General features: G+C 35.1%; 1 protein-coding gene across 2 annotated transcripts; it reads right to left on the reverse strand.

Annotated features, from left to right (window-relative positions):
- Positions 1–81: 81 nt before the first annotated feature.
- Positions 82–10,717, reverse strand: LOC25489116 (uncharacterized). Of its 2 annotated transcripts, XR_003010591.2 has the most exons (5): positions 10,233–10,717; positions 9,171–9,366; positions 8,016–8,708; positions 7,576–7,808; positions 82–194 (listed from the first exon to the last, which is right to left on the reverse strand). XR_003010591.2 is itself a non-coding variant. In XM_013604555.3 (4 exons), exons 1-4 carry the CDS (start codon positions 10,388–10,390, stop codon positions 7,638–7,640), a joined length of 1,218 nt encoding a protein of 405 aa, XP_013460009.1. In that variant the 5' UTR covers positions 10,391–10,717; the 3' UTR covers positions 7,447–7,637. The 2 variants fall into 2 exon arrangements, 1 of the variants encoding a protein (XP_013460009.1); XM_013604555.3 differs by lacking the exon at positions 82–194 and having other exon boundaries at positions 7,447–7,808.
- Positions 10,718–12,544: the final 1,827 nt, after the last annotated feature.

The raw sequence follows: 12,544 nt of genomic DNA on the forward strand, positions 1-12,544 counted from the left end.
TTCATAGTTTTTGCTGCTAAGGTTAATTGATGCCAGATAGTAAACAATTTCCATGCAATTGTTCTTTATAGAAAGAATGTCGAGAATTTCATAATTCAAAATAGGGTGGTAGACCAAAACCAAATTATGAAGTTCATTGCAGGTATACAGAACATAAAAACCAAGGCCGCAAAAAAATTGATGGCTATGCACAATGTCGCGTCATTTTTCGGAGGTCAAGGCTATTTGATTAGCGTTTGACTCACTTTTCTTTCCACGACTGAACACATTTTTTTTTAAGGGGAAAAAGTTCAAAACACCCTATATTAAGAGATTTAGGGTTCGGGGGTTAGTTACATAAAGGGAAGGTGTTAGCACCCTTAATGTCCGTAGTACTCTACAGGAACCTCTTGGTTTTATTTAATTTAATGTGCTATAACTTGCTTGCTTTTGAAAAAGAAAGATTTAAAGTGGAAAAATAAAAGACCTAATTATCTACATTTTTATTGATTTGGAAGGAAAAATAAAAGACCTAATTAAGAAAATAAAATAAAAGATGGTCACTTGATTTAAGATCAAGGTTTGTTTATGAAAATATTTTTGTGATTTTTGATTATTTGCATGTTTTTGTTGTTTTTTTGAAATATTAAATATAAATTAAACTAACGGAGCAATAAAAATAAAAGCGCGTGGACTTTTGTAGTGACGTTGGATCACCACAAAATCCTTAATCTAATTTTTTTTGCATTTTTGGATATATATATATAAGGCGGTAAAGAAATAAAAGGACACACACACCCACACACTTTTCTCATTTATATTTACATTGGACCTAAATACATTCTAATTGCTGGAAAATAAATAACAATAATTAAAATGCTAAAAACAAAATAAAATGCAAGAAAATAAAAGAAATGGACAACCGAAGGGACAAAAATTACCGAAGGGACAAAATTCCGAAGGGACAGAAAAAAGAGGGAGAAGAAAAGAATAGCTCGTCAACACAAGCTAAAGTGGGAGAAGAGAGAAAAGTTCTTTGACAACTCAAGAGAACTTTTGGTGTGTGAAATTGTGTGGAATGAGGGCTCTATTTATAGGTGAGGAGGTTGATGAAAAATGAAAAATTGGTTTAATGGAAATGATGGACAATTATGGTGAATTTTGAAAAGGGAATGTTAAAGTTGACACTTGACTTGAATTTTTTTTAGACCTTGTACATTTTATTTTGGACCTATTGACACTTTGTTTTTTTTGGACACTAATTAATTAAAAAGAAATAAAATAAAATAAAATAAATCTAATACGAAATAAAATAAAAACAAATTAAACTAAATTATGTAAAGAAAAATAAAACTAAACGATGGAAAATAAAAATTATTAAATATAAAAAAAAAGTAACTAATCTTAAAATTAAAATTAATAAAAGATGGAAATAAAATAAAAAGAGAAAAGAGGGTTCGACCCGGAATAAAAAAATGAGGTATTTTAAAATACCTCCCTGCCGAATTTTTCACTGAAAAATCAGAGATCGATCAGAGTCAAGTGACATGTGTTAGTGGGGCCTTAGGTCAAAAATTGGGGTATGACAGATGCCCCTATTTAAGTTTCTTCGTCCGGAGATTTAAAGATGAAATCTTTGATTTGACGAGTCGAAGAGACTTAAATACAAAGTACACAATTTTTGACCTAAGATGCTATGAATGCATGTGATGCAAATTATGAATGCAGGATGATTTGACTCGAACGAGAAATAACAACGCGATACCCGAATTCGTTGAAGAAATGGGGTCCGACTTTGCTAGGGGAATGTAGTTTCACTGGGGAAAATGATTGTCTACTATCGTATTGATAGCTTAACAAAGACAAATGATACTTTTACCTAACTATCGATGAGATAGCTTAACAAAGGTAAGAATGAAAGAAAAATCATCGTCTAACTATCGTTGAAATGATAGCTTAACAAAGACAAATGATACTTTTACCTAACTATCGATGAGATAGCTTAACAAAGGTAAGAATGAAAGAAAAACCATCGTCTAACTACCGTTGAAATGATAGCTTAACAAAGACAAATGATAACTTTTACCTAACTATCGATGAGATAACTTAACAAAGGTAAGAATGAGAGAAAAACACCGTCTAACTACCGATGAAATGATAGCTTAACAAAGATAAATGATACTTTTACCTAACTATCGATGAGATAGCTTAACAAAGGTAAGAATGAAAGAAAAACCATCGTCTAACTACCGTTGAAATGATAGTTTAACAAAGACAAAATGATACTTTTACCTAACTATCGATGAGATAGCTTAACAAAGGTAAGAATGAGAGAACAACTTGGTCAGTCACACAGGGGATGACACTATTAAGAGTTGAAATTGTCTGGTGACACCACTTGCACAGCTACCGCTGGGGATGACACTTTTTGAATTTGAGATTGAAATTTGATTAGTGTCATGACTAGCACGGCTTCCCGCTGGGGATGACACTTTGACAATAAGAAGGTAAATGGAAGAGGCTTATTTGTAGAAACTTGCGGCTTGACACAATGGTAAGTTAAGACTGAATCGAAGAGACACGACCAAATCGAGATTCTGGACGACTGATGCAATTATGTGTGAATTGATGTTGTGCATATGATGTGTACGTATAAACGTATGAATATGTGAAAATATTGATGAACGCATGATTGTATGAATGTATGGATGCGTGAATATGCAAATGTGCAATTGCTTGACTGTATAGACTTTATATGACATGTGACTCGATGAGACGAGACAAGACAGGTAAGATGGGAGGCGGACTGACATCGCAGTACAAACACTCGGCAAACTTCCTTGGTGATGATAATATTGTGAACAAATCAATCCGTTGACAGTGTAAGATCCGACACAGGGTAGCAACTGATGCCTCTTGGGGGTAAAGCCCATTGTTGATGAAAGGTATGGAAGAAGTCGCCACCTGTGAACCGGCAGAGAGTGTCCTTCCATTGGTATGCTTCAGCAGTCATGCTTTTTGTTTTATATTTTTTTTTTTAAAATCCCTAACTTTTGCCTAGACCGCTCTTTCGGGTTTTCAGTCCACCGGGAATATATTCTTTTTTTTCTGCCCCTAATTTTTGCCTGGACCACCCTTTCGGGTTTTCAGTCCACCAGGACGCTCATTTTTGCCTAAGCCGCCTTTTCAGGTTTTCAACTTAGCGAGCTTTGATTTTTTTGTATCTTTTTTTTTTTTTTTGTATTTTTCGACTGTGACAGCATCTTGCTCAAAGTAGAGGTCCTTTCCATAGTGCCTAGCCATGTTTCTCTTCCGGAGTGTAACCGTTCTCGAGGTGAATGTTGATGTACGCTTCACCTACTCACGAGTTCAAAGAGAGTGTGTTTGTTGTGCACTCTTTTCAAAAGATGTAAAACAAGTTTTTGTATTTTCTTGAAATTTTTTTTTTGCTTTAAGTACTGCCATAAAAAATAGAAGAAATTATGCAAATAGAATAAATGAGAGTTCCAAATAAATGGGCACAGGCTCAAATTTTAATGAATGGAGTGGTGACCTGCCAAGGGCATGGATCCACGGATTTTTGAATTTTTTTTGGAAAAAATGGTAAATGTAATGGGAAGGGTACATTGAACACAATAACCGTTACTCTCCCTAACAAATTTGAATGCCCCTGTTCCGAGTCTTTGATCTGCACATGCTTCGAATCGGAGGTCTTTTGATAGCTGGATGCCCCAAGTGGATTGTGCCTGACCGGATGCAGTTACTTTGTCTTTTGATCCTTAACTTTTGCATAGATCGCCCTTTCTGATTTTCAATCTATCAGGATAATCTTTTTGTTCATGTCTCTAATTTTTGCCTAGACCGCCCTTTCGGGTTTTCAGTCCACCGAGACGCTCATTTTTGCCTAAGCCGCCTTTTCAAGTTTGCGACTTAGCGAGCTTTTATTATTAATTTTTTTTTTGACAGAGTATTTCTTGACTGCATCGACATGAGTTTGTCACCATTTGTAGTCACCAGAGTCATTGCACATTGAGCCTTCATAGTTAGGCGTCCACTTGCCCCTAGAGTCTGATTGGAAAGATAATACCTTTTTAGGCACAGAGTCTCCTTCTTGAAATTCACGAGGACGAGCCTTCTTGTTGGAAGTTTATTTCAACCTCTTCTGACATGGTTGTACAAGGTCGTCATGCATAAACAAGCTTGGACTTCGGCAACACTCCTATTGTCAGGACTTCGACCTCCACGAGAAGCTCTACCTTCATGTTATATACTTGAGGGAAGGAGGGGGTTGCCCCTGTTGAAGTGTGTACTACCGGACAATACTCATGAAGTGCAAGTGGTAGCATTTCGTGCCAGTCTTTGTAAATAAAAGCCATCTTCTAGGCAATCTTCTTTGATATTTTGTTGCAGCTTTGACGGCTAAGATGCCCCAGTGGGCGAGAGATCTTGCTGGAAGTCTCTTTCTTCTCCTCTTCCATATCTTCGGTCACAGAGAACTCAAAGTTGGGAGAGAGTACATAGTTATTATGTTCAACGGGTTTATTAATGGATGATTTGATTATTGATTTTGACAAGTAAGTACAAGCTATGATTTATGCAGATATATGAGAATGATTATTATTTTTTTGGTTTTTTGTATTACCATTTTTCAGAAAAAGCACAAAATAAAATAAAGTCGGGATCAAAACGACCTTTTTATTAATGATGACCAATACTTAAAGCAAAAAGCCCTACACAAGATCACTTTCATCTCGGGCGGGACGAAAGGATTTTTTAATTTCTTTTTGAAAAGCGAAAAGCAACAAACAAACATTAATTGAACAAAAAGTAGCGGAAGGAACGTCAATAGTGTTGTTACCTCTTCACGAATGCTCGTGGATTTCTTGTTCAAACTGATACGTTCTTTTTTTTGTTTGCACGAGTGTTGTAGGTGCGAGTTGACTTTGGACGAGGACAGTTGGGACACCTTTGAGATGGATTGACCTTTAGTAGAAAAGACATAGTGTAAGACTCAGACTTGAAATTATGTATGCAAAATGATGCATGCTATGCTTATGCAAAAATAAACACATTTTTTTTTTTAAGGACTTGTCAAAGTAATTGTAAACTTGATAAGGAACCTTGTTTTATTTGAAAATTGTGAAGATGTTGCAATTGGTTCCCTTTTCAAAAGTAAGAATGAAACCAAGGAAAAAATTCTTTACAAAAGCTAAAACTTAGTTAAGGTTTTTGAAGTTGTAGGTGTTCCTTCTTACAAGGTCCATATCTTTGATGTTTACAAGAACTTATCTAAGTCCTTCGATATTAGTGAGAAAAAAAGTTTTTACGAATGAATGCATGTATGCATGATTATGCTAAAGAACATGGAATGCATGGTAAGGTTAAGTCCACAATGTTGGAGTTTAAGGGTAACAACGCCATTTGGTAAGGACTATGGTTTAATTTGCACTTGTATCACGGGTTCTACCAAGTTCCCAAATTACAACTTCCCTTATGAACATATCGGTGTATAGGACCGCTCCTAGTCCAATAACATCCATAAGTAAGTCTAGTTTGAGTGTAGTATCGCGTGTCGACCAAAGTCAAGACTGCTCTTGGTTTAGCCACCGCACTACGTCCTAAAAAGGCCAAGATGGGTTAAAGGTGACTAAAGGTTTCTCAACTTCGACGGTCATTCAAAAATAATAGCGCCAATCATGACTGCTCATGGTGACATCATATTACTTTGAGAGACCTCCATTGAGTGGAGTTATACCACATGCACACATAACACATGACCGCTCCTGGTATGACACTATGGTTGTACCCCGTCCTATCTTATATTTCACTCAAGCCCGGGTGTAGGACTTATCTCACCACTCACGTTAGAAAGAAGGAAGAAGAGGGAGGACATATATACACGTATTTCTATCTTTTATTTCTTGTTTTTGTTTTAAGCAAGTTATAGCACAAAATTTAAATAAAGCCAAGTTAGGCTCAACCCTCTTAGGGGGTCCCCAGTGAAGTCGTCATTTCTGTCGCGTCATTTTTCGGAGGTCAAGGCTATTTGATTAGCGTTTGACTCACTTTTCTTTCCACGACTGAACACATTTTTTTTAAGGGGAAAAAGTTCAAAACACCCTATATTAAGAGATTTAGGGTTCGGGGGTTAGTTACATAAAGGGAAGGTGTTAGCACCCTTAATGTCCGTAGTACTCTACAGGAACCTCTTGGTTTTATTTAATTTAATGTGCTATAACTTGCTTGCTTTTGAAAAAGAAAGATTTAAAGTGGAAAAATAAAAGACCTAATTATCTACATTTTTATTGATTTGGAAGGACATGGTCCTCTGCCTACGTACCCGTGAGGGATCAAAACCTCGTAGTTCGGGGTAGAAATTGACGTTTAATTGGTTTGGTGTTTTTTATTTGTTTTGAAAAAAGGTTTTAAAATGAAAAGCCAAGTGGCAAATAAGAATTTGTTTTGTATTTTTTTATATTAAAAGAAAATGACTCAAAGTATGATTAAATTGGTTAAAGTTTGATTAAGAAAATAAAATAAAAGACGGTCACTTGATTTAAGATCAAGGTTTGTTTATGAAAATATTTTTGTGATTTTTGATTATTTGCATGTTTTTGTTGTTTTTTTGGAATATTAAATATAAATTAAACTAACGGAGCAATAAAAATAAAAGCGCGTGGACTTTTGTAGTGACGTTGGATCACCACAAAATCCTTAATCTAATTTTTTTTTTTGCATTTTTGGATATATATATAAGACGGTAAAGAAATAAAAGGACACACACAACCACACACTTTTCTCATTTATATTTACATTGGACCTAAATACATTCTAATTGCTGAAAAATAAATAACAATAATTAAAATGCTAAAAACAAAATAAAATGCAAGAAAATAAAAGAAATGGACAACCGAAGGGACAAAAATTACCGAAGGGATAAAATTCCGAAGGGACTTATTCCGAAGGGACAGAAAAAAGAGGGAGAAGAAAAGAATAGCTCGTCAACACAAGCTAAAGTGGGAGAAGAGAGAAAAGTTCTTTGACAACTCAACAGAACTTTTGGTGTGTGAAATTGTGTGGAATGAGGGCTCTATTTATAGGTGAGGAGGTTGATGAAAAATGGAAAATTGGTTTAATGGAAATGATGGACAATTATGGTGAATTTTGAAAAGGGAATGTTAAAGTTGACACTTGACTTGAATTTTTTTTAGACCTTGTACATTTTATTTTGGACCTATTGACACTTTGTTTTTTTTGGACACTAATTAATTAAAAAGAAATAAAATAAAATAAAATAAATCTAATACGAAATAAAATAAAAACAAATTAAACTAAATTATGTAAAGAAAAATAAAACTAAACGATGGAAAATAAAAATTATTAAATATAAAAAAAAAGTAACTAATCTTAAAATTAAAATTAATAAAAGATGGAAATAAAATAAAAAGAGAAAAGAGGGTTCGACCCGGAATAAAAAAATGAGGTATTTTAAAATACCTCCCTGCCGAATTTTTCACTGAAAAATCAGAGATCGATCAGAGTCAAGTGACATGTGTCAGTGGGGCCTTAGGTCAAAAATTGGGGTATGACACACAACTTGTGTAGACCAAAGCCAAAATTGAACTATATTTACCAATGAAGCAAATCACTTGGTTCTGTCAAGGGCCAAGGTTGGGGCCATTAGAGTATCTCCACTCGTCACAGGCTGAGCATCTCTCCAACTTTGCACTGTTTTCCAGCGTACAGAATTTACAAGACCAAGTGTTGTGCTTGGTGGTAACATCTTTTGGCTGTTGTGTGCCACACAATTCACAGATGGGGGCTAATGACTGCATCAATCAGGCACAACTCAAATGCATTAGAAAAGGCAGTTTATTAAAAGACCATAGATAGTTAACTATACTCCTAAAAGAATAAAAGTCTCATCGATATTTCAAGAACAAAATAACAAACCCTAATTTAATATGCTTTGTAATAATACAAGAATAAAAACAAAATAACCATGATGAATGAAAGTGGTATGGTTGAATGCTTACTTTATTTAATAGAGTGCACATCAGACATTGCCACATTGCAGTTTCTTCAGAATGAAGTGGTCTACTATCACCAGATAGTGAGCCAGATGAACTAGGTAAATTTCTAGAAGTCGATCCTGCTTGTGAATGTAAAATGTTTTCTAATCCAGAACTTCTTTGTTGAGACCCTGTCTGATGTCCATTGACACATCCCTTTTTGGGTGTATCCATTGTCAAATCAACAAAATTAGAGTTACTAGATGAATGAGCTGGTAAACTTGAATCCTTGTCACGGCTTCTTTTTCGAGATGTCGGATCCAAAGGTAGAGTAGAATTGTGTGTTAGTCTCGAGGTTCCCACAATTATCTGCTTATTTACAAGGTTTTCAGCAGATTCACGGTTAACATCTTCATGATCTGAATTATCACAAGATTGAGAACCACACCATAAGTCATCCTGTAATCTCCTTTCTGCAGCCATCGCAGCAGCTTGTACTGGAGTAAGTGCTTTCATTATAACACTATCACCTCCAATACGATTTGGTCCAGATGGAAGAAGAGTTCCCAACTGTGATCTCTTTTCAGCAGCTGCAAGTGCAGTTTTACGTAGAGACAAGAGTGGAGGTTGACGAGAATTACCACCCAAGCGCTTTCCTGGGAGATCAAAACCCTCTCCAGAGCCAGTTATCCCCTTAGCCATCAACTCTTCACATTCCTGTGCATGATTAGTGACATGCATAAAGGAACAAGAAATAAGCAAATCTAATAACTTGCTAAAAAAGGAAAACAGTTTTCTGCTTAGAATTTGCAGCTGTAAACAAGTGTTTAGAATATTCATAAGCAAAGATAAAACTATGGTTTAGCTTTTCAGTAATCGTTCTACTGAAAATTGTCCTAGTAAAATGTTTCACCTTTAAAAGAAAACCCATTTACTCAAAATAGAATTCGAAATAATGAAGGTTCTGTAAATATCTTGTTAGCAATCTGCAGTTTCTACAATGACTAGCAGCTGGAAGTAGTGATCAAGAAATACAATTGAAAAAATGAAAAATGATAAATAAAGCCCACATACAATCCCCAAGGCAATTGTCTGAAAAAAATGTGTATTTCAAAAGGTAAGAAAACTTATATGTCCATTTATCGTAGTCAATAACAGAATCATGGGCGAAAGAGAAACCTTTCTAAGTTCATCCCAGAGCTTGTAGAAGCTGGCATTATGAGGACCATGTGCATTATGACAAAGCTCGTGAAGCATCGTATCTAAAACTTGATCAAATGGGTAAAAGTCTGACTCCCTGTTTGGCCTCCGTAGCCGCAACTTTACGTGTATACCTGCACCGACATTCAATCCCAGAAGAGCTGGATTGGTAGGGCTACAATCATGTAAACAAGTTGTTCAGTCATATATCACAGGAAATTCAAAACAAAAAATCATCACCAACACTGTTTGTTCAGAGGGGAACACAATTTGGGACCTTAAAGCAGAAGCACACAGGAACACAACTGCATTAACACCATGACAAATATTTCTATTTTTATTAGTATAAACAAAATAATAGTAAAAGTTATAAAAATAAATTTTTTGCAGAGACAAAAGTGATTCTGAAGTACTAAAATTGATTTTAGTAAAAGTTATAGGAATGTTTTGCATTCTAAATTAGAATTGATTATGTCTCTATAGTTGATTCTAACTTGAAACTATGATTTGTAGCTTTTGCCCCCAAACATGATTATGTCTCTATTGTTCATCTCAGCCAAACATAAATCATTTTACCTTACACTCAATTTTAACTAAAATCAATTTTCACCCCAGTAGAACCAAACACGCGCTTATTTCAACAAAACTATAACCCTTATTCTCCTTATAACAAGGTATGAACTCAATAGAATCTCAATACATCGACTAAACTGTGCAAACCTGTCCTCAACTCCCCTACGAAGCACCACCACAGATACGAACACGGACACATCAACAACGGTAATAATTTGAAATAAAATGACATAATTGAATGTAATCACATATGTGTCAGACACCGCACACACCATCTATCAGAAGTGTAGGTGCCTACATAGGTTAAATTTGGACTAAAAATATCATCAAATGTTAAATAAAAACAGTGGTTTTCACACCAAGTTGAAAACTTTTATCTCCCTAACACTAAAAATTAAATTTTTACGCAATACCCATTAAAATAAACACAAAAATGAAGCGAAATACAGAGAGAAAACGATGAATTACTTCATTTCAGAGAGAAGCTTAACCCTCCATTTATGTTTATGCATAATAGGTTGAACCTGTTTGGCAATTTTCTCCAGCATCTTGTGAGCTTTTTCTGTCTCTGGCATCCTCTTCAGAGCTCTGATTTCCCAAACTTTGTGTAGGTCACCCGAGTTCATTTTCACAAACCCTAGAATCCCGAAATGAGAAATGTATATCGATTGAATGAGAATTAAGTGTGGGGGGATTGAAGAAATTGAAGATTGGGATTAGGGTTTGTTGAAGATTGAATGAGAATTTGATGCGTGATTGAAGGAGAAGGGGAGATAGCGAAACGACGGCGTAATGAAACCAGTTTGAATGAATGATCATGGAAGAGGTAGTTCATTTGAGAAAATGAACGGCGAAGAACTCGACTTCGAAATTGAAGGCGTGGCCGTGATCAGAGGTGAGGATGTTGGTGGCGACATCCCAAGTGTGGGTGCCGTCAAACTCTGGAATGAAGGGAACGTGGGAACAAAACCTTCAGATTTAATTATAGTAATTTAAAAAAAAAAAAAAAAAAAAAAAAAAAAAAAAAAAAAAAAACATATTTAAAGAGTATATGACATGGCAGAATACTGCAATACTATTGGATGACTGTGCAAAGAGCATTTACACTGTCGGTGCACCACAATTAAACTCTTTGTGAGATAGAACGCGCGAGGCCTGAGGGATTTTGAACGAGGAGTGTAAACTAAAGACTAATACCTTAAATTCGTCCTTGAATTTTAAAAAATCGGCCAAATTCGTCCCTGAATTTTGCGAAATATCTATTTAGTCTCTGAATTTACAAAATGTCAATCAAATCAGTCCCTCCGTTAAGTTAGTCTGTTACAGAGGTGACGTGTAACGTTAACCTCTTACAAGGCTTACCACGTCAGATGTCACGCAAGCAGGGACCAAATTGATTAATTTACAGAAAATTGTCGAGGACCAAATTGATGGATTTTCAGAAAATTGCCAACGACTCTTTCTCCTCTTTCTCATTAACGGCATTTTCTCCTCTTCCTCGTTAACGGCTCTTTCTTCTATAAATATATAAATTTGGAACCCTAATGTTATAATTCGTCATCTAGAGTTCAAAATCTCCCAAATTTCTTCCATGAATTAACGTCAATGTTCTTCCCCAATTCAAAAGACTTAAAACCCTAATTTTTTTTTTATTCAATTCGAAATTCAAAAATCAGTGGTCATTGTTGAAGATTCGGTGTTCAGAAATGATAGGTGGTGGGCGTATGGGCAAAAACAACTCCATCAGTCGGTCTTCATCTTCAAGCTCTATGTACAATGATGAGGTGAGAAAGCTTCAATGTTGGTGTCCTAGAATTTGTGTTGTAAGAAAAACCAACACTGTCCTAGAATTTGTTTGATTGAGTTGTTTAAAATGCTATTGTATTGTGACAAGTCCATATAATGTTGTAATGAAAATAGGTTGTCAATGAATGAATCAAACTTTTCTGTCAAAAAATTTCAATCAAATTGATCCTTGAATTATATGCATATCCATCATATCGATCCTCAAATTAGTGAAAATATCATCAAATAGGTCCTTGAATTTTCACAACAGATATCATTGTGATCCTTGGTGCATAAATTTGCTGAACAAAGTAAAAAGTAAAAGACATACACTTTGATTATAAAAAGACAGACATTTGCATACCATCATAAGTCATATATTTGATGTTCATAAGTCATTACATAGTCAAAAAAATAACATTACAAAACCATCAAGTCATCAAATCATTTGATGTTTCTTAAGTGATTACATATCCAAAAAAGCATAAACTAAACAAGTCCAAAAAGCATTAATTAAACTAGTTCAAAAGCATAATTTGAACATGCATCAATGCTTTGTAAATCCTGAAGTAGGGATAAACTCCATGTATTGGGGTTGAGTAGAAGCGGATGACCTGTAATTTGGATTTTGAACTCTAATAACTCCAGGAGCAGTTGGATTTTGTGGAGCAGGACCCCTCAGTGGTGTTTGTTTAAGCATGCCATTAGAAATCATCGGTCCTCTCATGTCATATCTCCTTGTACTCATTCTCTGCAAATAAAATCAATTATATCAGTCCTTAAATTATAACAAAATCCATCAAATTAGTCTTCAAATTATGACAGTAAATCTCAAATCGATCCAGGACAACACATGTAATAGAGGGGTATAATTGGAAATACAGGAAAAATTACACTGAAAAGTTAAATCTCGAATTTTTACCATTTCCATCAATTTAGTCCTTGTACACGTGGCTGCCTTGTTGACACGTGTACATGACAACACAACATGCAAG

The sequence above is a fragment of the Medicago truncatula genome, chromosome 3 (genome assembly GCF_003473485.1).
Source record: "Medicago truncatula cultivar Jemalong A17 chromosome 3, MtrunA17r5.0-ANR, whole genome shotgun sequence".
In the NCBI taxonomy this organism is placed as follows: Eukaryota; Viridiplantae; Streptophyta; class Magnoliopsida; order Fabales; family Fabaceae; genus Medicago; species Medicago truncatula.